The sequence below is a fragment of the Monodelphis domestica genome, chromosome 6 (genome assembly GCF_027887165.1).
Source record: "Monodelphis domestica isolate mMonDom1 chromosome 6, mMonDom1.pri, whole genome shotgun sequence".
Classification (NCBI taxonomy): Eukaryota; Metazoa; Chordata; class Mammalia; order Didelphimorphia; family Didelphidae; genus Monodelphis; species Monodelphis domestica.
The window spans coordinates 209473421-209501203 of NC_077232.1; the positions used below are offsets into that span (position 1 = coordinate 209473421).

The 27783-nt window shown below is 35.4% G+C and overlaps 1 protein-coding gene across 2 annotated transcripts in view; it reads right to left on the bottom strand.

The window, feature by feature from the left end:
• LOC100021416 (probable ATP-dependent RNA helicase DDX60) overlaps positions 1–27783 on the bottom strand; it is a 114148-nt gene that overhangs the window by 64510 nt on the left and 21855 nt on the right. Inside the window, exons 8-20 of one of the 2 annotated variants that reach the window (XM_056802872.1) lie at positions 26399–26551; positions 24370–24511; positions 23695–23850; positions 21282–21384; positions 20611–20726; positions 19280–19437; positions 17185–17437; positions 12050–12216; positions 11352–11507; positions 10594–10743; positions 8323–8442; positions 7499–7594; positions 3460–3575 (exon numbers count right to left, since the gene is read on the bottom strand). In XM_056802872.1, the coding sequence (XP_056658850.1) occupies positions 3460–3575; positions 7499–7594; positions 8323–8442; positions 10594–10743; positions 11352–11507; positions 12050–12216; positions 17185–17437; positions 19280–19437; positions 20611–20726; positions 21282–21384; positions 23695–23850; positions 24370–24511; positions 26399–26551 (1886 nt within the window). Of the gene's footprint in view, positions 1–3459; positions 3576–7498; positions 7595–8322; positions 8443–10593; positions 10744–11351; positions 11508–12049; positions 12217–17184; positions 17438–19279; positions 19438–20610; positions 20727–21281; positions 21388–23694; positions 23851–24369; positions 24512–26398; positions 26552–27783 lie in introns of both variants that reach the window. The other variant, XM_007496138.2, reaches the window with a different exon arrangement.

A 27783-nucleotide genomic window follows, 5' to 3' on the forward strand; every position in this document is an offset into this window, starting at 1 on the left:
AAATGAGTAGAATTAGGGGAATCTTGTATACGATAGCTTCAATAATATACAATGGTCAGTGGGGAATGACTTTATTAACAGCAATGCAAGTTTCCAAGCCAAATTAAAAAGACTCATGATGAAAAAGGCTGTCTACCATCATAAATGGAACTGATTGAGTCTGAAGGCAGACTGAAGCATACCAATCTTCACTTAATTTTCTTCATGACTTTTTTGCTAATATGTATCTTCTTTTACCACATGACGAACATGGAAGTACGTATTGCATGAAAGCACATGTACAATCCATATCATATTACCTACTGTCTCAGGGAGGAGAGAGGGATGGGAGGAAGGAAGAAAATATAGATCACAAAATGTCAGAAAATGATTATTCAAATTGCATCTACCTATAATCTGGAAAAAATATAAAATAAAAAAGCTTAATATAAAAAATAAAAAATAAGGTCTTGACAACTGATCCTATCCCTTCCTGGCAAATAGAGCAACAAGAAAAAAAAAAGCAATGTCAGATTTTTTATTCTTGGACTCAAAGATCATTGCAGATGTTGGCTGCAGTCATGAAATTAAGAAATGTTTGCTGTTTGGAAGGAAAATATGACAGATCTGGGCAGCATACTAAAAATCAGAGACATCACCTCGTCAATAAAGGTTTGAATAGTAGTAAAAAACTACGTTTTTTCAATGTGTGCTATAAGAGTTGAAATATAATGAAAAGTGAGCAGAAGAATCACTGTTTTTGAATTGTGCTGCTGGTGACTGAGAGTCTCTTGGAGAGCAGGGAAATTAAATCAGCCAATGATTAAAGCAGTTAATTTGATTATATTCATTGGAAGACCAAATACTGAAGCCTACATTTTATAGCCACATAAAAAGGAGACAAGCTAACAGTGAAAAGACCTTGACTTTGAAAAAGATTGAAAGCAAAAGGATAAGGGGAGAGCAGAGAAAGAGATAGATGGATAGTTTCATGGAAGCAATCAGCATGAGCTTGGATAGACTTTGGGAGATAGTGGAGGATAGAAGGGTCTGGTGTGCTGTGATCCATGGATTCACAAAGAATCAGAAACAACTTAACAACCAGAAAATGTACATAGAGACAGAGATGAAATGGATATAGATATGTGTAATGGTAGATACAGATAAAGGTAAATGTATACAGAAATAGAGATAAATAAAGAAGTAGATACAAAATAGATATAAGTATATAGTTGAAACATGTCCAGTGTTAGAACTTGTTTTGCTTGACTATACATCTTAGTTATTAAGTTGCTGGTTTTGTTTATTTTTCAAATGAGAAGGAAGGATGTAGATTTTGATTATCAAAAAATTAAATTTAATTTTTTTTAAAGTTTCATTGTAAAATGAGTACCTTGGTTAACTTCTGCATAAAAATTTAAAGAATGATTTCTCTGGAAATCTTGGTTATGACAATGTATCTCAAGATTAATACCTTTCTCTCACCTGGAGGTGCTAAGTTTGGATAATATCAAGGAGTCTGAGGATCTCCTGTACCCAGTACCTAACAAGCACTACCTACCATCCCTGCAACTGGGTGTTTTTCAGCTATTTCTTTTCAGATCTCCTGAGAAAATGCTGAACCAAATAAGGTGAGTGTATTAGTCCTCCCAAAATATTAAGTGAGTCCATGACCAAAGTTACAATTTAGTCTTGTAAATATGAGCTCTGCTGAGAAATCAGCAACTAGAAATGTGTCAAATATTCTCAGGAGTTAAAATAAAAGAGCAATAGAGAAGTTAGCAAAGAGGACCTCAAGGCCTGTGGCTTGATGAAATGGTACATGGTACTCAACTGATATGGACTTTCTATCCCTCTAATCTTTGGTTGTGAAGTGTAAGGATGCCTGGGAGTCAAATGATAATTCCTTCTTTGTTTACATTTATATTTAAATCATTTTTATCCCCAGGCACAAGATCAGCAAAAAAAAGTACAAAAACAAAAACAAATCTGTTTCCTACTTCTGAGATGCATCTGTTTGTGTTTTTCTCAAAAAATTTCCTACTTGGGGGCAGCTGGGTAGCTCAGTGGATTGAGAGCTAGGCCAAGAGATGGGAGGTTCTAGGTTCAAATCTGGCCTCAGACACTCCCAGCTGTGTGACCCTGGGCAAGTCACTTAAGCCCCATTGACTAGCCCTTGCAACTCTTCTACCTTGGAACCAATTCATAGTACTGACGCCAAGACAGAAGGTAAGGGTTAAAAAAAAAAGCAATTTCCTACTTAATCAATGGCAGGGTTCCCTACCCTTTCTATATATGTCCATGGGTCCCTTTGGCAGTTTAGTAAAGCCTAGAGAGCCTTTCATAAAAATAGTTTAAATGAATAAAATAAAATACATAAAATTACCAAGGAAACCAATTAGAATGGTCTATAGTCATCAATATACTAAAAAAAAAAAAAAAGAATTCATAGATCCCAGGTTGAGAAATCCTGGTACTAAGTACTGAGGTACTCGGACTCAAAGTAGAGAGACAGTGTGGCATCACAGGTGTAAATTTGGAGACAGAAAAACCTGAATTTAAATCCTTTATCAAATATTTATTAGCTCTGTGACCTTGATTATATCACTTAAACTCTCTGGGACTCAGTTTCCCTATTTGTAAAATAAAATGGCTATACTCATTAACCTCTATGATCTTTTCCAGCTTAAAATCTATGTTACTATGGTAATTCAGGACACTGAGAGGTTAGGGGCCTTGTCCAGGGTCAAAAAGGCCTAAAGTCACAGAAAGGTAAGTTAAAAAGGAACAAGATTGAAATAGTATTTGTCAGATAATGTAAAAATTGAATTCTTCAAGTGTTGGGTGAATTAGATGGCTTCTGATGTTCTATGATTCCAAGAAATTATTAGGGAATATATTCTTTTTTTTAAATTCCTTACCTTGCATCTTAGAATCAGCAGTATATATTGGTTCCAAGGCAAAAGAGTGGTAAGGGTTAGATGTTGGAGGTGAAGTGACCTACCCAAGGTCACATAGCTAGGAAGTATCTGAAGTCAGATTTTAATCCAGAACTCCCATCTCTAGACTTGGCTCTCAATCTACCAAGCCACCTAGCTATCCCCCAGGGAATATATTATTAGGAAATGTCAAAAAGGACTATTTTCCCTGTAATGTTTGGAAACAACTTGTTCAGTTAGCTGGAAGTCAGTAGAGATACCCAGTAGAAACTATAGAAGTCAAGGAGAATGGAAAAATTACAATATTGAAAATGAAAACAATTGCTCTTGTAAGAAGGATTATCTAGGATGAATAACATGGAGATAGATATGGAACAATGATACATGTATAACCCACTGGAACTGCTTGTCAGATTCAGGAAGGGGGAGGAAAGAGAGAGGGTAGAGGGAAAATGAATCATGTAACCATGGAAAAATATTCTAAATTTAAAAAGGAAAAATAAAACAGAAAGATTATCTAGGGGGAAAATCTGGTTCCTACTCAGTGAGATGCTCAGGATTGCTGATGGTGGCTGAAAGAGCCAGGAAAGGACATCGGATCATAATCAGAAGGTGTTCCCAAATTTCTGCTTCATCTTGTCCCCCAAGGCAATGAACCTGTTAATATGAAAAATATTTCAGTTGAAGAATTAATACGGAAATAATATATGAAAATAAAAAACGAATGAAATATGGGAGCGGAAATGAAAACAAGAAGTTTTGGGTTTTCTTTATGACTTTGAAGACATTACAAAGAGTAGAGAGACTTCCCTGGAGATAAATTACACAAATCCGGATAATTCTGATAAAATTTCAGAAAGCAAGTTCTGCAAGGGACTCTCATTTACTTTAAATAATAAAGATTAGCTATTTGATCTAATATGTCCACTTTCCTCTTGCCTCATAACTGGTCAAACCCTGTGGAGTGTGTAAAGGGAATTTCATCCCCTCCCCTTCCTGGAATGTGGACCCATTTCATCCCATTTTGTGTGCCAGTGCTGCATGAATGAATGTAAATGCCCAGGCATTTGTGCAGGGATGGAGAATAAACGGGTTTGGAGTGTGACCTGCAGGGTCTCTACTTCCCTGGATTTGGCACAAGAGGAAGACTGAGAGTCACACAGAAAGATCAACACATGGTCAGACTTAGAATAGAAAAATGGGCTGCTTTCTTTATTTCAAATGCTTATTAATAAACTCTGGAAAATAAGGATCTGGAGTTATTAATTTATACCTAACACTAGTTTATCAACCTCTTCCTTGATTTGATTTAAGTGACAAGTACAAGCAAATTATGTGTAAAACATTATATTAATCACTGAGGGACACACAAAATTAACAAAAATTCCTTGTTTAGCAAAAGTTCTTAATCTTGAACTTTTCTCCAGTGTTCCTTGAAAACATTTGTTATTGTTGTTCAGTCATTTCAGTCATGTCAGTCTATTTGTGACCCCATTTGGGGTTTTCTTAGCAAAATATTGGGATGGTTTCCTATTCCTGCTCATTTTATGTATGAGGAACTAAGAGAGTTAAGTGACTTGTCCAGGGTCACACAGCTAGTAAGGATCTGAGGCTTGATTTGAACTGAAGGGGTGTCTTCCTGATTTCAGGCCTGACATTCTATCTGCTGTACCACCGAGCTGCTTTCTGGAAAACATAATAATTTTTGTTGGTTTTTTTTTCAAAATATGCCCATAAACAAGTCTAAAGATGAATTTTCTAAAAAAAAAGCAAAAAAGAAACAATGTAAAGAAAACTATGAGAGGAATTCAAATTGCGTAATTTGTCAAAGTATAACCCAAACTCCCAGATTATTAGGACAATGTTTTTTAGATAGGAATTAGAATGGTCAAATGCCAGTTTGTTTGTTATCAGGAGGAGCCAAAAAACATAGGCAAGGCAGATAGACCATTTCTGGGCAAGGCAAGATTATTGTATCTTGTGTAATCTCCTCCTACCAACCCAGTTGGGAAAAGTCAGACTTGGTATGGTTTTATATATCTTATCTTAGTCTTCAAGCAATAAGTTCTTCATGGAGAACAATTCATTTTGTATTCCATGGGGGAATTCTGTGAATAATGATCGAATAATAATTATTGGACTATCAGGATACCATGGGGGAATAGCCAGCAGAAAGCTAGCCTCCATCAGGAAGACCTTAACTTCAAGGTCACTGATTCATACTAGCTATTTGATTGTGATCAAGTCACCTAACCTCTTAATGTCTTAGCAGGACCAGGAGTTCAAAGCTCATTTACCTAAGATTCTCCTCAATCAATCTCCTTAAATATTGATGACTCAGTACTCCATGGCAGAATGAAGAGTGGAGATGAAGAGACCTTAGAAAAGGAGAGAAATCCTGGTCTGCTGGCTTCTAGCTTTGAGAGACAAGGACGCATATTTCCTAATCCTCTTTAAGGAAAGTCACTGAAGGAGAAAAAGACTTTGGGGGAAAGCTGGCATATAGAAGAACAGGTACCTCAATTATGTCCTTATTGCCAGCTTACCATACTAGACACTTCAGAAAATCTCCCCTTGAGTAACATCTGGAATTCTCTCTTGGTTGAGCTAAGATATCCTACTCTGAGTGGGATATATGTTTACACTCTGTATATTCTCTGACATTTCCTCATATTTCTATTTTCTCTGATTTCCTTTTAAATTAACTTGGGAAAATGTGTTTATGCTCTATTTGCTACATGTGGTCTTTGTAAAATTGACTTTTGGCAGAAAGTCTTTGGATATCTATGTTGGGGTACTCCTTTCCTGTTAAGGAGACAGAGAACAGGAGTTCAGCTAAAAATTCCTTTTCAAAACTAACAATATTTAGGTTGCTAGATATAATTCTAGCCTGGACATCTTCTCCAAGAAATAGAGTGCCTAGCTTTTGGCCTCAATCTCCTGCTCCTTTCCTGCTAGGAATGAATGACTCCATTTGAGAAGGGTATTTGGAAGAGACTATAGATATTTATTCATGGATTCCTGAAAACAACATCTAGACAGACCTTTGTGGACATATCTAACTTAAATGGGCAACTCATGTGTGCATGCACACATACAGACATACAATGAGACACACAGCCACTGTAATTTTGGGGGAATCACACTCCTTAGATGGAGAAATGAGGGTTGAAAACAGTGAGGAAAGGGTTGATGAAAATGGCTTCCCTCACTACCCCCTCCTGGAGTCCCTGAATTACTTGAGGGAAACAAAATGAAGATCTCCCCTCAGTGAAGGCTTTCCCCTTGGTGGTCATGCCAGCCCTTAAGGCTGGCAAGGAAGTCTTCTCTACAAGGAGAGTTATGTGAAACCTCAATCTGGATATGTGTTGCTTTGGGGCACTCACAAGCCTCCCCCTCATGTCTTCTTGGAAACTGGCAACAAGATGGAGTCTGCCAATGGGTTTACTCTCTAGATGTAAATAAACAAGATTGAATTCACTATATGTCTGCTTATTTGATTTAATTGTTGATTGGGGCAAAGGGGAAAAGGTCAGAGGGATTGTAGGTCACCCTAAATCTTTTCTAAATAATCTAATTAACAAAGTAAAAGTTTTTCTCATAGGCAGGGGAGAGGTAGAAAAGGGAAGAGCACTGTTCACTGATTTGAGTCCAGTATCTCAATAGTTCATGGAATGGAAGTTTTTGAAGAAATTAGGTTTCTTGACAGGAACCAGCGATGTTTTAAACAGAAACCCTCCATGTTAGGATTTCTGTCAGTGACAGAAATCTCCACAGGTGTCTTGAAATGGCCCAGAGAAACAACTCCTCCTTCCACTGCCTTCAGTGTCTCTGCCCTCAAGATCCCTCTCCTCAGGAGAATTTTCCAGAAGTCCTTGTTCAGTTCCCAACTGCTGTTCCTGCTTCATGCACTGTATAGCTCTCAACTTCCATTTTCTCCCAATGGTTCTTTTGTCCTACTCACCATCAATACACCACATAACCATGCTTACAGAGATATACATGAATATGCACACAAAGCTATACATAGATACAGATAACACACATGTATATGTGCACACACACATCCCTTGCATTTCTACAAGTATAAATTTCATAGAAAGTAAAGATCCGCATTGATTGAGGGAGTTCCCCTCCAGGAGACATCTACCCCAGTAAAATCACAAGTCTGATTAAAAGGAAGTTTGAAGAGATTATTATTTAGTCAGCATCTCTATTAACAAGGAAAACAATTACAAAAAGTCTACTTCTCTAATCTACAAATCTAAGTCCAGAGAAACCCTCCAAAGATTTAAGATAAAATGAGAGCATTCTGATCCCATTACAACTCCAGGAACATTTGGAAGAATCTCTCACATGAATAGCTTTACAGTGCATACCAATACATACTGCAGCTTATGGGAGAATGGAGTTAAATTATAATAATTCATTAGAGCATAGAATGTGATAGGAAGCAGTTCCATTCTGAACTTTATTTAAAGGAATTAATTCACAGTATTAGCAAAAGGATGTCATCCAGAGATAATTTTATCTCCTAAAATAATTTGAGGACAAAGCCTAAGAAGTGGAAAATCACTTACCTCATCAAATATGACATATCTGATCCTTTCCACCCATTCTTGACGATTAGGGGAAAGCAATAGGGTTTCAAAGCAGTATGGCTCTGTTACAAGGACCTACAAAGACATGTTTGTGATTTATTTTTTTGAAACTCATTGACAAATTAATTATGACACTCAAATAGTGCTTTAAATAGTTCTTTAAAGTACATACTTTCCACACAATTTAGAAATTGATCAACAAAAAATAAATTTTTACTTTTTGACTAGTTACATGGAAATCATGACACATTATGGACTTGCTCTTCTTTAAGTATCTACAATTCATGAAAAAAATCATAGCAAAAAGTTAGAAAAAAAGCTAATATTTGACTAAGGTATTTTCACCTTTTGTTCTGATTTGTTTATTATAAACAGATCTGCCAAGGTGTATGTCTTGAATTGGAATTAGATAAAAGGTCAAATCAAGAGTTGTACTGTTAAAAATCCGTATAAGATTAACTATTATCATGAGAATGTGCACAAATAATTATCAAGAAGAAACAAGTCTAAATTGGATAGTAGATGGTTGGCTCAAATGTTTACTGTCTATGTGATGACAAAGTCCTTTGACTGTTTTACCAACCAAGCAGGGGCTCAAAAATTCTGGTAGAACAATAAATCTTATTCTAACTTACTATTAAAGTTGAATTATTTTTACTCATTTCATTAACTTTATTTTTTTTATATTTCATTAATATTAACATTAGATCTCTACATCTCAGAATCTTCCTTTATACTGCCAAAGGAGTATTAAACATTTTTCTATCACAATTTGAATATAAAAACAATCTTGCACCAAGTACCTGGCAGTTTAAAGCAAAATGATGGTACTCCTTCGTGAAAACACCACAGAGAAGTTGACCTTCTGGTAATTGTTTCGTGAAATGACTCTGGACAGTGGCTGACACTTGGTTAATAAGGGCCTTGTTGATGCAGAAAAACATTAGCAAAATCACAACACAACAACAATAATTAGAACTTTTTTATAGTAACAAAGATATGGTAACTAAGGGTGTGATTTTTAGATTCTCTCCATCTTATCTTGGTCTAGCACTGTGAACCTTAAAAATTCCCAGACCCTACTTCATAAGATTGGATTAAGACCATTCCCCATTTGGGCAGTGAACTCTACTTAGATCAGGAATGTGAGATCTCTACTTCACCATACTTAATAAAGCATGCCCTAGGGGAAGATAAAGTTGTAAACTCCTTGCTGAACAATGAAAAGTACTTAAACCCATACTTAAGCCATGCCTATTTTTAGAACTAATACAAAGGAGTGCTAAGTACCTATAAAGGTCAAGCAACTTGTGAATTTACAAGGAACAAAGAGCTGAGAAACTTACTCAGAGCTTTCCTGGTGTGAATTACTCAAAAGTTCACACCTTCTCGAGACTCTCTTGGGGACATTTCATACTCTCTTGGGGACATTTCATATTCCAGATTCAGCTGGTGAAGGCAGCTGAGATGGAGCTGGCCTGGTGTCTCTTTGAACACTAGAATTTTTGCTTGGACAAATCTTATGATGAGTGATTAAGGACTGACTGATCTCTCTCTCTTAAGACTCAGGTCTAGATCTTTCGGTTAAGGCACTTCATACTTATTCCTTTCTTATTCTCTCTCTCTCTCTCTTTTTAATTCCTCATTGTTATTAATTAAAATATCTATAAAATCCAGTTGACTTGGGTATATTTGAATAATTTGGGAATATTTCCCTGGCGACAAAACACTGTAGTGAAAACATATTTTCTGCGGTCACAATTTACTCATCCACTCTTATATCTACTACAATTTATATCTTCAACTATTTTAATCACTACAGTTTATGGCTCCCACTCTTTTAATTGTCACAGCACCCAGGAATGTGCACACCCACATTACACGGGCATGTGCTAGCAAAAGAAAAATCAGAAACAGGGGACAGACCCCTGGGCTGTCCTAAGTCAAGCTAAGCTATCATTGGTACAGATGAGACACAGAAAAGTGGCGTAAAAACGTCTATATAAGGCACATCCCTTCCTCTCTCTGCCTCTTTCCCCAGAGAGGTGACTCTAGCTGGCATCATGCTAAGCGTTCTGACATTTTGGTGTGGTGGCAGCTATTTGTCTGGGTTTGGCATTGAGTTTGCCCTTGAGCTGATTCAGGCTCAGACATCTTGGCTGAGCCCTTTTGGAGTTCAGGCTGAATCCTTCCTCCTTACTTTCTAGAGCCTCTGGTCTTCCTTCTGGCACTAGCCAGGCAGGAGAAATCCTACTCCCTTTCCTTCTTCCTTCTTCTTAATCTCTTTCCACTATATCAATTAAATCACCATAAATTTCCAGCTGACTTGGGTATTTTATTATTTGGGATTTTCCCTGGAGACCAATTAAATTTAGATTTTAAGTCACAACACTAAAATTATCTTTACAAGAGGAGATCCATCAATCAGAGAATGGCTGAACAAATGATGATACTTCAATGTAATGGAATACTACTGCACAGTAAAATTTAGTGGAAGTGATAGTGTCAGAATAACTTGGGTAAATGTCTATAAAATGATGTGAAATGTGCAGAACCAAGAAAACTAATAACTAAGTTGTAAAGACAAATCATTTAGAAACATTTATGAACTTGGATCTATGTAATAACTAAATTTGATTTCAGAGCAGCTGTGGTGAAGCACAATAACCATCTTCTGACAGAAAGGTGCAGAACTCAGGAAACAAAATGAGACCATACATTTTTCTTAAATGGTAAATACAGGAATTTGTTGTCTTGTATACCTTAATACACAGATATATGAGGAGATATGAGTTCAACAATGTGGAAAATTCCTTTCTGTGATTTAGTAGATAAATCCTAAGGAGATGATAAATGACTTTCCAATTGTCACACATTTACTAACAAAGACAGAATTAAAATAAACATCTTCCTGACTCAAAAACCAGATCCTCAATCCATTATACCACCTCATCTAACCATATAGAGAAAAAGAGGAGAATTAAAGAAATGAAATTCAAACAATACCCCACAGCTATCCATTTCTTTTAAAAGAAGATTCAAGTGAGCAAAGTTATAACCACTAAAACTCTTACCTTTTTAGGGGACACATATACAATCACCCCATCATCACTCTCTTTCAGAACTTTCTCCATGCAATAGTAGGAAGCATATGTTTTCCCAGATGATGTGGGAGCAACAATTAATGCTGATTCATTATTGTCCACAACATCAAGAAGCTCTCTCTGCAAATTTAGGAGAAACGTAATTGTGAAGAATAATGTGGACAGGATGTTGCCAAAATACTAGACAAAGAATATCATATAATTCAATGCAATACCATTGGAACTCTTCATAACCCATGACTACACTGCAATGTATTTGGTAGGATTCAATGAACACTGACCTGGAAGTGAGGCTTTCATGAATGGAAGGAAAGAGTGTTTATCTAGTACATGTTTCATATTTACTTATTGGTTCATAATTATTTTCCCCCAATTGAACCTAAACTCCTTGAGGGAAAGGGAATATCTTTTTTTTTTTTACCCATCCCCAATACCTGGAACCTAACACACAGTAGGTACTTAATAAATGTTTATTGGATTCTATTCAATTTGCTTGAAGTCCCTTACAAATCTAAATCATTGTTCTTGGGATGAATATAAATATCTTATTCGTTAAATGTTACCAAAAATATATTTCCACAAAAAGAAGTGTTCTCATATGATATATATATATATAGTGATCTCATAATAGCATACTAAATTATCCACATGTAAACATAATAATGTCCAGTTCTATTGAATCCTCACTTGAAAACAAAATTTTAAAAAATTCACCTCAGTATCATTACCTGCCATGTGTCTGGAATAAAATCATTAACTCTTGGATCTGGATCTTTTCTCTCATCACGTATTAAGTAATGGCCCATCTGTTGTAGTTGAAAACGAGCTGGTCCCATATCAACAGCATAATGGACTTCTTTGCTATTTATGCCATTTCCCGTGACCTATATAATTGATTAATAAACCATTTGGGATACAAAAGAGATTTACATGGCAATATGCATTCATTCATTCAATGAATATGGAATGATTTTCTAATACAGGCAAAACAGTTTCATTAAATTATTGAATGGCATATCATTTGCAGGGGCGGGGAGGGGGAGGATTTTACCACCCCTGTCATCAGTCCAGGAATGAGAAAACTAATTTAAATGAAAATAAATACAATCCATATACTAATAGTTAATAGACTGATTAGCAGCTAGAGGGATTATGAAATTATAGAACTCCTAGATATTTCACCATAATCAAAGCCATATTTCTTCACATAATTGATTTGGCAAAGATATTTCAATATTAAATTCATTCTTTTTAGGGAGTTAGGTTGATAATAATAAATGGAAGAAGTAATTTATAAAATGGAATAAAAGAAAAATATTTTATCAAAAATGCATGTTTACCAGAAGCCAAAATTATTGAGCCTTTAAAATTATAGGAGAAAAATTGAAAGTCCTCAAAGAAAAAAATTATATTATTCAAACTTTACCTCTGTGGAATCCAAAGTTTTGGCCAAATTGTCAAATCCTAAGTTTTGAAGACATCTGGCTATTTGTTTTTTATCTGATTCTTGCAAAAATTCCTGGTATTTTTCCATTATGGAATGGATTCTTTTCATCATTTGAATAGCTATGCTGAAATCTTTTGTTACTCTCTCTGAGAAAAATAAAAATAATGAATTTTAAAACATTTTTTTAATTATGAGCATAGCAAATTCTTAATTGTCTGGAACATTATTTTCTACAAAGTATTGTTGAGCTTTTTGGAATATCTTTTAAAAGATACAATCCCCACTTTCATAAAGTTTATTGTTTAGTGGGTGAAATCAGACCCATACAGAAATGTAATTTACAGTAGAATATGAAAATGCCATTAGAGAGGTACAAAGTATCTTGGGAATAGAGAGAAGAGAAAAATCATTGGAAAGTGAAAGGAGATGAGAAAAGAATGAACTACTTTTTCAAGAAGACAATTTCATCTGATTTAGACTTTAAAATTGTGCAGGAATTGGACTATTAGAATGGAAGCTCCTTATGAATATAAATCATTTCATTTCTTCATTTTCCTTGTATCTTCAGTGCCAGGCATAAATAATAGGCAAATAATAATTGTTTGATGGATTTCCTGCTAAAGGTAACAGTGAGGCAGCATTCTAGATAGAAGAGAGTATACAAAGCCATGAAAACAAATGATCATGGAGGAATGGGAGAAGGTCAGTAATTAAAATTGGTTAGCATGTAGGTTATATAAAAGATAGTGTTGGGAAATAAGACTTGGAAAGGTATATTGGGAACCAAATGATGGAGAGCCTCGAGGTCAGGAATAGGTAACTTTAATCTTCAAGGGAGAAGTTCTTACTAAAAGTTTTGAGCTGCTGTATTGATATTATCTCATGAGATCATTTTGGCAGCCATGTGTATGTAGGATGGATTGGAAGGAAAATTATTTCAGTTTTTTAAACTCAGGTATTGAGAATAAAAATATCAGAAGATGCCAGAAGTTTGATGGAAGTAAGAGCAATAGAGAGACAATCCTCCTAATCACTTAGGCTCACAAATCGCAAACCAAAGTATTTTCCTAAACTCCTCACTTACACTCACGCCCCTCCCACCACTCTTACCCATATCCAACTTTTTGCCATTTCTTGACATTTCTACATTCACAATATACATTCTCTTCTCTTGACTCACACAGTTGCCACTTTGGTGAAGGCCTGCATCAGTTCATTATTGAACAGTTGCAATAGCTTTCTGGATTATCTCCCTTCCTTGTCCCTCTCTACTATAATCTTTCCTCCTAAGATGCCAAAGTCATCTTCCTAAAGCATAAGCCTGAATATGTTACATTCCTCTATCTTTAAATATCACAGCACCTTGTAAGAGGCACATTTAACAAAGGATAATGAAAATGATAGGTAGCTAAGTGGCAGAGTAGATAGACCCCAGTCTCAGACTCCTACTAACTCTGTGACTATGGGCAAATCATTTAAGCCTTTTGCCTCAATTTCCTCATCTGTAAAATTATATGGGGAAGGAAATGACTAGATAAATCCAGTATCTTTGCCAAGAAAACCCCAAAAGGTGTTATAAAGATTTGGACACAACTGAACAACGACAATGGAAAGAAACATGGAAGGTAAAAATAGGGTAAAACAAGTTTCAAAAGATAGCAAACATGAAGTTTCATGAAGGCATCATTCTTGGTCTGATTTTTAAAAGGAAAAGAAAGTCTAAAATTAGAAGGCCATTGAGTTTTATTTTAATTACTGATAAAAGCCCAAGATATATTATTAAAGGAATTTTCAGATATTGTTTAGAAAATGAAGCCATGTTCACAAAGGCATTGCATTGCTTCATCAATAACAGATCATGCCAGACTAAGCTTTATTTCCTTTTTGATGGTAACTAAATAAGTAGAAAAGTTTAATGTAGGTATATTTTAACTAAAAATTTTTAACTTAAAAAATTGATAAATGTTTTCATGTTATTCTTGCGGAAAATATGTCAAGATGTGGAGTGGACAATGATACTTGTATAGATTTTGGAGCCACTTGAATGGCAGTTCCTAAAGTGATATTAAAAATCATGTCAATCTGGAAAAAGGCCTGTGGCATAGGGTCCCCAAGGAATCTGTGTTTAGTCTCCTTCTGGTTCACATTTTCATCAATCCAGTCAATAGTCAGTCAAGAAGCATTTATTTATTAAGCACCTACTATGTGAGAGTCAACTCTGCAGAGTACTGGAAAGACACAAAAATGCAAAAGAATCTGCTCTCAAGCTGCTCATCATCTTTGAGAAGGACAAAGTATAAATGGCATGATTATCAAGTTTACAGCTGAGCCAGGAGTAGCAGGGACAGCTAAGATAGAAGATCACAACCAGACTTTACAAAGTTCTTAACACTTAAAATCCAACATGATGAATTTTATTTGGGTTAAATAAGTATAAAATATTGTCAAGTAAATAATTTGAGGTTAAAAAAAAAACAACTTCACAAGGATAAGACAAGGGTTGTAACTGGGTGGGCATTGGTAAACAGCAGGTTGTTTAAAAACCTGAACTTCCTATGAACTAGAAACTCAAACTAAGACTACAATATGATGTAGCAACCAAGAAAACTTTGCCGTCTTAAACCACATGAAGAAAGGCACTCAGTTAATGAATAAGCTAGGCACTGTGCTAAGTGTTAGCAATAAGAAAGAAAGACAAAAAAAAGCATTCACTTCAACATCTAATGGGTGAGATAACATGCAAGCAATCTACATTCAATGAGTGTATACATATATATGATGAAGAGGAAATAATCAAGAGTGGGAAGGCATTCATATTAAGAGATAGTGGGAAAAGCTTCTTACAAAATTATAATATTTACTGGGATTTGACTTAAGCGACAGAAACCAGGAGGCAAAAATGAGAAAAGATACCATTCCAGGCCTGGGGGACAAGCAAAAATAAATGCCCAGATTCAACTGAGTGTTTCCTTCAAGTCACAGCTAGTAAGATTTGCTATGGGAAGAATGCAGAACTCCGTGAGTTTGAGTCCCAGGACTCAAACCCAAAGGAGTTTCCATCGTGATCCTTAATAAATCATCTAACTTCATTATTCTCATTTGTGAAATGATGTGTGATTGTGGATTTCTATTGCATAAAGGTTTTCCTCATTTTAAAATATATAATGCATTCAAAAAAATACACATGCTGCTTTTGGCAGCCAAGATGGAAGAGTAAAGAATGCTCCAAGCTCATCAAACCCGCCTAGAAACAAATGCAAAAGGGAAAAAAAGCCTCAATACAAGTTTTGGAGGAACAGAAGTAAGGAAAGGCAGAGTGAAGCAGGGTTTCAGCCAAAAGAAAATATAGAGGGACAGCAGTGGAATGGGCAGTGTGAGGAAGTGATATAGCACAAGCACACACTAAAGAACTTGAGAAGTGACCCTTGCAAACGCTCCCCACGAGAATCTTCAGTGGAGGTAACAACCATGTTTATCCCAACACCAGAGAGAGCTGTCAGCTAAGGAGTTGAATCCAGCAAAATCCACTGCATGGAGCACCCAGGGGAACCAGGGGCTATATTCCCTCCCCTGCAGAAGTAGAGTTGAGAGTCAATATATATGCAAGATCATGGGGAAAAAACCCAAATGGCAAAAACAAAAAACAACCTAAAGTTGGAAGACTATGTCAGCAAAAAGAGAGAAGGCCAAAATGCAAGCTCAGATGAGAACAACAGTGTCAAAACAGAAATGTGTGAACCCTCAAAGGTAAATGTAAAAGGATATCAGACCCAAACTGAACTCCTGGATGAATTCCAGAAGATAGCAAACAAATAATAAAAGCAGAAGAAAAAAATGAAAAAAGAAAACAATAGAAAAAGTCAACAGCTTAGAGCAACAACTCATTGAAGGAAACAGATCTTTGAAAAAAGAAGTTCAAAACCTCAAACAGGAATGTAACTCTAAAAAAGGAACAATAAACCTTCAAAGAAGAAAATGGCTTATCTGTGAATAAAGGGGTTGAGATAAGGAGTTTCTAAGGTTTCTTAAATTTCTGTATCTATAATCATATGTATAAGGAAATACTGCTATTGTGGTCAAAATGTATCTGGAACATTCTAGATGCTACATTATAGGAATATTAAACTAGCAAGTATCGAGAAAAGGGCAACTCAGATGGTGGAAGAACTTGAATATTTAATTCACAAAAGATCAATAGGTCTTTTGAAGTAAATGTAAATATTTAGCCTGGAAAAAAAGAAAACTTAAGGAGAGAATAATTGTCCATAATGGTATAAAGTGTCCCCCTGTACAAGAAGGATTAGATTGGCTCTGCTGGCTACCAGAGAATAGATCTTTGAAAAATGAATAGAAGTTCCAAAGAGGCATATACAGATGATGCAAGGTAAGGAGAAATTTCTAACTATTAAAGTTGTCTGTACAAAAGTTACAAAGCTTCAGATATTCAAAGTCAAAATTATGATTGTCATAATACCAACACATTGCCTATTTCTTACAGTACTTTGCCCTTTTCAGAGTGCATATCTATCTGAGGCCAGATTTTCTTAAAATTCTTTGACCAAAATGGATTACACACAGAAGCAGGTATGAAAAGCTAACTAATTTCTACTAAATTGAACATGAACAAGATTTGCAAAAATATGTAAAACAATGCCATTTTTCTTACTAATTTTGTTTTGTTTTGGAAAATGTATTCTCCCTTAAATATTAATGATATCCACATACAAGTTTATTATTATTATTAATGAATTAATAAATATTTTAAAATGTATCAGTTTCCATTTTTAATGTGTTACATATCCACAGATAAAAACCATATAAATAAAAAGTTCTTTCGGGCTGTGAGTAATATTTAAGAGTGTAACAGGACCCTGAGACTTAAAACATAAGAACTGCTAATGTAGAGGGCATTCTTTTACAAAGTAGGTTGGACTAAATAACCTCTGATATCCCTTCCAGTACTGAAATCTCATGATTGCATGATGATCAGAAGCTATAAAAAAGAAGTGGAACCAAAATCTTAATGGTGCTTTCTATTCAAGTGTAAATATTTGCCATGTTCCTACATGTAGATAACTACAAGTAATAGCATTATAAAATGTAATGTTTCATACCTTCACTTTGGCAGTATTCTCTCCATGCATTTAAGTTGGCACTCAATCCTATCATTTCTATACTACATTTCAAAGAGTTGCTTTTACAAGTCTTCAGGAAATCTTCCAGTTTTGTTATTCCAGAAAGAAAATTCTCTTTCATTTCTTGTTCAATAGAAGATGACAGGGTTTTCCATCTCTGACTTTCTTTCTGCTGCTCTTTCATAAGGAGTCGATTGCTGTTTTCTTTTATAATGATTTCAGCTTTACTACCCTGCCAATAAATCAATAATTCATTCAATTAATCTGGGTTCATGAAGAGCCTATTATGTGACACACAATGCAATCACCAAGGATAAAAAAGAAAAAAAAATAAAATGGCCCCTTCCATCAAAGAAATCATGCATCCCATTGAGAAATATATAATGATGTACAAAATAAATATAAGATAATTTGAAGTGGAAGAAACTAGTTGTTGAAGGAATCAGGGAAGGCTTTTGTAAAAAAAAAAAAAGGAAGGGCTTCAAATGACTTTTTAAAAATAAATCTTATCTTGCATTTTAGAATCAATACATATTAGTTCAAAGTCCAAAGAGTAGTAAGGGCTAGACAATGGGGATAAGTGGTTTTCTAGGGTCACACACCTAGGAAATGTCTGAGGCCAAATTTGAATGCAGGACCTCCCTTCTCTAAACCTGGCTTTCAATCTACTAAGCCACCTAGATACCCCCTTCAAATGACTTTTGAAGGAAACTAGGTGGGCTGAAAGGTGGGATTCATTTTTGTCCCCTGACAAATGTGAAAGTTGGATTAGATTACTACTAAAGAGTATCTAGGTGGTATAGCACAGAGAGCACTTGGATGAGGAATAAGGAAAGCTCATCTTCTTGAGTTAAAATATGATCTCAGCCACTTACTAGCTACATAAACCTAGGAAACTTAACCCTGTTTGCCCTCAGTGTCCTCATGTCCTCATCTGTAAAATGACCTGGAGAAGGAAATGGAAAATCACTTCATTACACTTTTCCAAAAAAAAAAAAAACCAACAAAAAAACAAAGGGAGTCATCAGAAATGACTGAACAACAAGGTAAGACAAAAAGCTAAAAATAATCCCCTATCCTCAGCTTCTTTCCCAGGCCATTCCCATTACCAATTTTCTTACCTTACTGGTCTCCTGGTTCAGCCTGTATTCTATGATCATACTTTCAACTTTATACTTGTCTTTGCTTGCTTATCCTTACCCCGTTGTTCCTCATTCTTGTACATTCCCTAGCATCTGTTTTCTCAGCTCCTACTGCAAGGGTTGTCACCAGCATTATCACAGATCCAGGATCAGTGAGTCTGGTATAAATCTGAACAGTCTGGTTTCTGATGGCCCTAATATCAACATGGCTCTCTATGTTTCAATCAGTCAGTATATTCACCAATAGCTTGGATGCCAAAGTTTCCTTCCTTAACCATGTTTAACCAATGAAACAAAGACTAAAAAGGACACTGATTCCTATGCATCATTCCAATTCCACAGTGGTAATGAAGTGATAGAAAGGGTGGCAGCATCTGTTAAGCACCCTAAAGCTTTAGATAGCCTATAAAAAATTTATGATTAGGCTAAGTGTAATCTATCCAAAAAAGGTTCTTAGGGACTTTGTCCTAATTTACTATTAGATGTTCTGTCACGAATGCATACACGAGCCTAATATGTGGCTCATAGAGAGCTTGAGTATATATGAGTGTATATCTATATCGATGTGCATACATAGATAGATAGAAATACAGAGACAGAGAAACAGAGATGGAGAGGCAGAGAGAGATAATATAAGGAAGACAAGCAATGGTTTCTTTAACTTTAGTTAGTTACATTTTAAATCTAGTCCCTTAACTTCTCAACCTCCAAATTCTCAATATGATAAATTTATCATCCCCTGAATATTGGGCTAGATTTTTGAAGAAATAAAACATTAAAAGACAATTGGAATCCTACCTAAGAAGTAAAATTGTAGACAGGAAAAATCCAACAGAAAAAGGACAAAATCAACGTTGGATAAAAGCAAAGAGGAAATATATTAAATGTATCACATTGATAAGTATTAAATAAAAAGATTTTATAATACAAACGTGTGATTTTTTGTTCTTCTTTGCTGCAGCAGAATCTTTCTTTGGCCTGACTGATTGAGTTACAATGGCTTTGGAATTAGTGTCATCTAAAGAGTTTCCAAAAAGCTGCTGAAAAGTCTGTAACTTTTGAATGGATCTGAGGACATCATTGGGTTTTCCTAAAAGAAAAGATTGTAAGCAAAATACATTGTTTATAAATTTACTAACCTAAATTTTAATAAGAAATCTTCTCCAAACTATCTTATCTCTCCTTTTACAAACACACACACACACACACACACACACACACACACACACACACACACAAATGTATTGATACAGATATAGTGGGTATTTTTAATTTTCTTAAATAGTAATCTATAATCCAGTCATATATTGGCAATCAAAACTGTCAGATTCAATAAATTAATGAAAGGATTTTTAGATTCAGGTAAATTCCTGCTAATAAAATTAGCTTACTAGTTGTTTGACTTCAGAGAATTTAACCTCCTTTAGTCTCAGTTTCATCATCTGTAAAATGAGGTGAGGATCAGGGACTGGCTTTTAGAGTCCCATTCAGTACTGTATCTATGATCCTCTAATAAGGGTCAAAGGCATAAATAAATAAAATGCAACAGTCTATCTCCTATTCCACCCCAACCAAGGTGTAGGTTCACAGCTTTAGATCTAGAAGGGACTTCAAGGACTTCTAGTCCAACACCAGTTTTACAGATGGGAGACTGAGATTAAAAATAATGTTAAGCAACTTCTCCAAGATACACAGATAGTAAATATCAGAACTGGGGGGAGGGATTTGAACTCGATCCTCTCGATCCTTTCATTAACCCTTTCCACTGCACAACCCCACCTCCCTCTAATAACCATGTAATCAACTGTATGAACCAACAACTCTAAAATCAAGTGATAGGTTTGCTAGAGTGCATGTGGAGACTCTGGGGCTTTGTGAGTCAGACTTTCACTTTAGACAGTGCTCTGTGTAGGCTATATTGTAAGATGATGAATGGAGGAACAGAATGGATCTTAGAAGCCTAGATCTAGTCTAAGGTCCCTTTACAAATGAGGAGGCTGAGACCCACACCCCGCAAGTATTCAGTAGCATGGTCACAGCCCAGATCTTCTAATATTGTCCACTCAAGATACAGTGTTCTTTCCAGTGTACTCTATAGTTTACCTAACAAGGAAAAACTTGAGTTTAGGGCCCAATTTAGCACAAAGCAGGTCATTCAACTTCAGAATTATAATTGTATTCAAATTTAAAATTGGCCATTCGTATACATGCCACACCAACAGTAAATCTGTTCAGTTTGTTTCAGTAAAGACCCATAGCTCACCATCGGTAAAAGTCCTTGTCTTCTCATAATGGTCACTAAGAGGCTTTTGAGAATGCCAGTGCACAAGTTCAGGAAGCTCCTCATACTTAACCAGGGAGGTGACAACTGGGTCATCCCTGGGAGACATCAAATGCACATCCTATTAATGATACACCCCCAGAACACTCTGATCTCTGCAGCATCGGAGCATTTTAGTAGGGTGAGCACACACTACTGAAAAGCAGGTCATCCTAAGACCATAAAAAGGAGACAACAAGCTGCTCATATCTCTTCTGATTAAGTGCTTGCTATGTGCCAGACACTGGACTAAGAGGAAAAAGACAGTCCCTGCCCTCACGGAGCTTACAATCTAAAAGGAAGGACAACATGCAAATGAGTCTATAAGAAACAAATTATATGTAAGATCAATAGGAATTAATTAAAAGAGGGAAAGCACTAGAATTAAGAAGGGTTTAAAAAAGGCTTACTATAGAGGGTGGGATTTTAATTGGGACTTAAAGGAAGCCAGGGAGGTCAATAGTCAGAGCACAGGAGGGAGAGTAGTCCAGGTATGGGGAACAGTCATTCATGTTCGCTGTCAGAAACAGGAAAATCAATCATTAATTCAAGTATTTATGTGAGTGCTCACTATGGACAAATCCCTCCAATAAGAGTGATATTCAGCCTCTTACCTGCCTAGAAAATGAACCTGATCCAGGATGTCTCCAGTCAACTGCTTAATAATTGGTGATGTCACCGGAATAAAGCCTAAATTAGGCATTATTTCCTGAGACTCTTCTTGAAGGCAAGAAGAAGAAAAACAAACAAAAATGTTAGGAATAAATATACCATAAGATGAGGGAGAAAGAACACTTGTTCAGTCATTTCAGTTGTGTTCAACTCTTTGTGGCTCCATTTAGGGATTTTCTTGGCAAAAATATTGGAGTGGTTTGCCATTTCCTACTCCATCTCATTTTAGGCACTGAGGCAATAGGGTAAAGAGACATGACCAGGTAGGTCACACATCTAGTAAGTGACCATATTTGAACTAAGGAAGTTGAGCCTTCCTGATTCCAAACACAGCTCTTCCAAATACACTACACCACCTGCTACCCTGAAGAAAACACTGCTCCATAGTAACAACCAGAATTTATTAAGCACTTTTAAGATTTGCCAAGTTCTTTACTTATGTTATTTCATTTGATCCTCATGGCAATTCTGTGAGATAAATACTATCATTATTATTCCCATTTTAAGGATGAAGAGAGTGAAGCTGAGACTAGCTAAGTAACTTTAAAAGTCCTAAAATTTCACATTTAGCCCCAGAGAAGTTGCTCTCTAATCAGTCAGTCAATTAAGTATTATAACCCATCCTGTGTCAAGTATTCCACCAAGTAGGGATACAAGAAAAGGCAAAAGACGGTCCCCCCATTCTCAAGGATCTTATAATCTAATGAACATGAAATAACAATATAGAAACAGGATATATTCAGGATACATTAGAGATAATCGGCAGATGAAAGGGGCTGGTATTAAGGGGGAAGACTTCTTTAGAATATGAGATTCTAGCTGAGATTTAAAGGATGTCAGGGAAGCCAAGAGGCAGAGATGAAGAGAAAAGGTGTTCCTGACATGAAGTAAGGTCAATAAAAATTCCTAAAATCTGGAGATGGAGGGTCTCGTGCAAGGAAAACCAAGGAGGCTAGTGTCGTTGAATCATAGATAGAAGGGGATGAAAGAATAAGGTACAAAATTATTGGAAGAGTAGAAAGGTAGCTCAATGTGAAGGGCTTTAATGCCAAACAGGATTAATTTAAACACTTAGCCCCTTGAGTACTCTACTTCTTCATCTGAAAAATGAAACGTCTCAACAATTTGGTTCCTAAATGGTCTTTTTGATTCTCTGTGCAGCTTGTCACATGCTATTCTTTTTTAAAAAACCTTTACCTTCCATCTTCAAATCAATACTGTATATTAGTTCCAAGGCAGAAGAATGGTAAGTACTTGGCAATGGGGGTTAAGTGACTTGCCCAGGGTCACACAGCTAGGAAGTGTCTGAGGCTAGATTTGAATCCAGGACCTTCCCTCTCTAGACCTAGCTCTCAATCCATTGAGCCACCCTGCTGTCCCTCCACACAGTATTCTTACAAATGCTTTTCAGAAAAATACCTTGTCAACAAAAATTTCGTGTAACTTGTAAAATTTGTTCTGCATTTACTTGGGCTATTACCTCACAGCTTCATGCTCCTAATCAGCAATAAAAGGAAATTAATATGCTCCTATAGCTAAATGTACTCAGTTCTCCTGTATATCAGATTTCTAGAAAAAATAAGGAAAAGGAATAGAGTAAGGGGACAGAGAACACTGAGACTGACTCTCTTATTCTCATCATTTCTTGATTTCTTTTTTTTTCTACTTTCTCCATAATTGGGCACTGCCTTTTCATATAGTTTTTGTCAATTCATTTACAAAGTGGGTTTTCTGAGATGAGGGGAAATAATACATTTATTCTTTCTACATGATCCAGTAGATGAAACCTCCAAAAACATGTTCTCACTCCCGATAGGCTTCAACAAATCCCTTGTTTCCTCACAACCAGGTAACAATTCAATTCAATAAGCATTTTTTCAGCATTTAGTGCAAAGGATTGCTTAGGCTGTGTGATGGAAACACAGAAACAATGCAGTTCATGCCCTCCAGGAACTTATAACGTACTTGGGAAATAAAACGTGTATACAAACAAATCAATATAAAATATGAGCAAAGGAAATATGAAACAATATTGGTAGAGGAAGGGAGGACACTAAACGCCTGGGACACCAAACCCACCATTATGAAAAGAAGAATGCTTGAGGAGATACAAGGAGATTTAAATGAATTCCCACAGAAGTTACTACCTAGGAAATTGTGCTTGGCACAAAATCAATTGCTAAGCTTTATGAAGTTATTTCCAATGCCTTTTTGCCACAATAATGAGATTACGTAAACTCTATTTCGAAGATTCGTAATGAAAGTTCAAAATATGCCTCATTGTGGCTATGAGGTTAAATGTTTTTAAAACATTTGCAGCATGACTATTCTTTTTAATTACTTTGGGGACATTACCTTCAGTTGGTGAGTGTCTACTTTGAAGGAAAAGTTGTCTTGTTGCTCGGAGAGGTACTGGCGGTCCTACATGAAACTCTCTTACCAGTTGTGACACAGCATCCCACAAGTCTTTATAATCTTCCTCAATGTCTTTTCCCAAGTCCAACTGTAAACCTAGATGATCAAATACAAATGCCAGGATATGAATGTCGTTTGAAAATTTTAAAGAGCAGATATTATAGGCTGAGAAAGAGTGAGATAAGTGAAGACAGGAAAACAATATAAAGAATGATTAAATGGAAAAGAGAAAAAAGAGAAAGAATACCTTTTATGGCTTTTTAATGATTAGACTTTACCTCATGGAAGAGATCAGAAATGGAACCTAGATCTCTTGCTCCCACCATCCATTCAATGTAGAAATGAAGGATTATAGGTACAGAATATTACATGTTCTCTTAAACTATCATAAGTGCCCAATGTGTTGATTGATTTAGGTAAACTGATTTTTAATCTCCAATTTTAAGCTTTCTTATAAGTGATATAGTTCACTAGATAGAGAGGGAAAATATTTGAAGATGATTTATAACAAAATGCATAAATATAAACAAAGAAGAGTAAAGGAATAAACAAATGGAAAAACTGAATCTCAAAATAGAAAGTAAAGTAAAAAAATTAAATATATTAAGATCATACCTTGGATGCTTTCTGTTTCATAGTAGAAAGCTATATTCTTCCACAATGTGTCATCATTTACATCACAAACATAAGTTAAATCCACATTCCATGTTTCTGAACTATCCAAATTCCTTAGAACAAAATATTCACACCACCTTTTCTGAAAATGCAAAGTAAATTTTCACCTTTTTTTTGCTATCTATAAAAGTAGATTAATAGAATTATCTCTTTTTTATTTTTTGGGCTGGGCCTGAAATTTCATCATTTACATAGAATTCCTAGGGAGTTATCTTCCTCTATTAATGTAAATCAATACCCATTCTGAAACATGATTCTCAAGAGAGTTGTCTGGGATACTGAGAGGTGAATTTACTTTTCCAGACTCAAAGCCCATTCTATATCAGAGATCAATCTTGAACCCATATCTAGCTAACTGAGCCAGCTTTCTATCCATCACATCATACTCACTCTCAAGATTACATAAATTCTGTGCTAAAAGAAAATATAAGTTGGATGCAAAACTTAATAAAAGCGAATTATATATCTTAAAGGAGTTGTCATTGTGTACTGATAAGAATGGTGGCTTTATCATCTGGAGAGGCTTGAGTTTGAATCTTACTGTTGATTCTTAGTATTTGTCTAGCCATGGTCAAATCAATTTCTTCCGATTTTAAAAGTGAATGGTAATCATCCTTATGGTATTTAACTCCCAAGTTACAAGAACCAAATGGGAATAGATATAAAAAGGTCTTTGTAAACCTTTGAGAATTATAAAAATGTCAGCTATTATTGTTGAGAGAAAATATACATTCACATAAGAATCAATGAATCAAAACACATTTATTATTTACTAGTGCAATTGTGAGACTCTCTGTCAAATGCTGGGGATACAAATAAAAAGGCAAAAAAGCATCCCTGCCCTCAAGGAGGTCACACTCTAATGGAGAAGATTTGTATAAAAAAGCAATACTGTCTAAAAATCTGACTCTTTACCCTGAAGAAAGAAACTCATAGGTTTGCCATAAAATTAGAGTGGGCAGAGATTTTGAAGATAAATTAGCCCAACCTCCTGTTTTATGGATAAGGAAACTGAGGCGCATAGAACTGAAATAGCATATCCTAAATCACAAAATGTATTTAAGGAAACAACCATTCCTTGCACCCTGTTCTCAAATTCCAGTGCTCTTTCCATTAACCTATGCTTTTTCCTCTCAAACAGTGCAAGTGAGGAGCGTCACACAGCCCATGTTTTTGAAGTGAGATTTGAAGTCAGGTCTCCTTAACTCCAACATAGTCTTTAATAATGACAGTGAAATTTGCAATACTGCCAAATCCTATATGAATCAGTCTTTTTGCTATTATCTTCAAGCAAGTCCAGAATTAGAAATCCTGTGGAAAAATCACTGCATGTAAAAGTGGTTTTATGTGGAGAAGCTGAGGGGAAAGGGAGACCCAGGCCAGTGATTACATTTGTTTGAACCTCCCAGGGAGGAAACATTCTTTTCCAATGAAGACCCAAGGGTCCTCTGCAGCTTATAGACTTTGAGAATTTTCTTGGACAATGAGAAATTAAGTGTCTTGCCTAGAGTTGCACACTCAGTGTAAGAGGCAGGAAATGAGGAAGCCTTCCTGACAGTTCCTCCCTTTCTTGGTTCCCTATGCCACATGACTCTGGCACAGAGAAATGAAAACCCATCAGAATACACAAGAATGTTACTATAGTCCAGAATTCCCATGGGCTCAACATCTACATTTTTAACTAATGACTTTATAGGGATAGCTCATTATCATCTAACTATTAAAGTGTGAAGTGCATTCCTCACTCCAATGCTGTAAGGTAAATAGTACCTAAAGTAATATATTCTGAAATCTTAAATCTTAGAAAACGAAAGCAGGAAAAATGATGTTTCCTATCTCTCTGAATAGAAAATCCCTCAATCTATCATATGCCAAGAAGTTAACAATGCTTATATTAACTATTTTAAAGTGATTTCCAATAACCACATGTAGAGTAATAAGATAACATATTGTAAACTCTGCTATTTACCATTTTTAAGAAAGTAGAAATTGACTTTTTCCAAGAAGAAGTGATTAATCTGGAACAAGCTCTCTGAGAAAGAGACAAATGGATCAGAAAAGCCACACTGAGGCAGTACATTCTGCACAAATCTTGGACTTCCTCCAGTGATGCCAAATGGTTCTGAATTAAAAAAGAAAGATAATAAAGATTTAGTTCACCTCCCTCTTTGAATTCAGAAAGATCATGAAACTGTCATGGAACCATGATACTCATACTGTCTCAATGGCACTCATATATTTGGAAATATTGTGATGATATTTCAAATGATTCATGGTATTAGAAGATAGCTGGCAAAGATGGTGAATAGATGCTATAGATGGTATACTTTTCAAGTCAATAATTTCTGAGCATTTCAATCTCTACATAGAAACTGATTTTGCATGTTCTTGCCAAGAGGATTCACCTAAGCCTAGCAAAACTACCACATTATTAGAAAATTCTAGAGTTCAATATAAGGAAAAACTTTCTGGAAATCAAATGCTTATGCTTTCTAAGGTAGTGAGTGAGCTCCTTATATTTGGGAGTGTTCTTTAGCTATATGATGATTAGGGAAATTGTCAGGAGAATGCTGACAGTGGCTAGCAAATTGTACAAGATGAGGGGTTACTGACATGAGATACATGAAATTAGTGGGGGATTTTAGTATTTTGATAATTGCATTTAATATAATTTATTTCCACTGTAATCTTGGGGGTTTTTTATTTTGTGGTTTTAAAAAGAATTATTCAGAGGAAATCATAAGCATCACCAGATTACCAAAAGGGACAAGTCACAAAAAAACTGTAAAAATATAAACTCTTGTAATAATAGATGATGCTTTATCTTTAACTTATTCTACATATTCAGTGATTCTAAAAGAAAAAGGCAACCTTGATAACTTCCAAAGATAAATACAAATGAATTGAGGTAGCATCTCATGGCCATCAAATTGGCAAAAAAAAAAAATAGAACAGAAAAGTTCAATATTTTAAGAATTGTAGAAAAATAAGAACATTTATACACAAATGAAGCAATTGAAAATTTGTAGATTTTTGAGTTGTTTTTTATATAGCAACCTGACAGTACACAGGAAAAGTTGCAAAAATAATCATATCCAATAATTTAATAATTATATGGTTTGAAATATACTTTAATTATTTTTTTAATTTTAAAGAGCATCTTTTGAAAGATTTTCATTATATGTGAAATTTCAAAAACTAAAATAAAAAATTATCCAACATATTGAGGGGATTCTGTAAGATAGTCACAGAAACATCTGGCCAAGGATTGAGTAAGATAAGAACCCTTGGATGGATCTCAATATACACAAATAGACATATTCATCAAAATATTAAAGGATTAATAAAATGAAT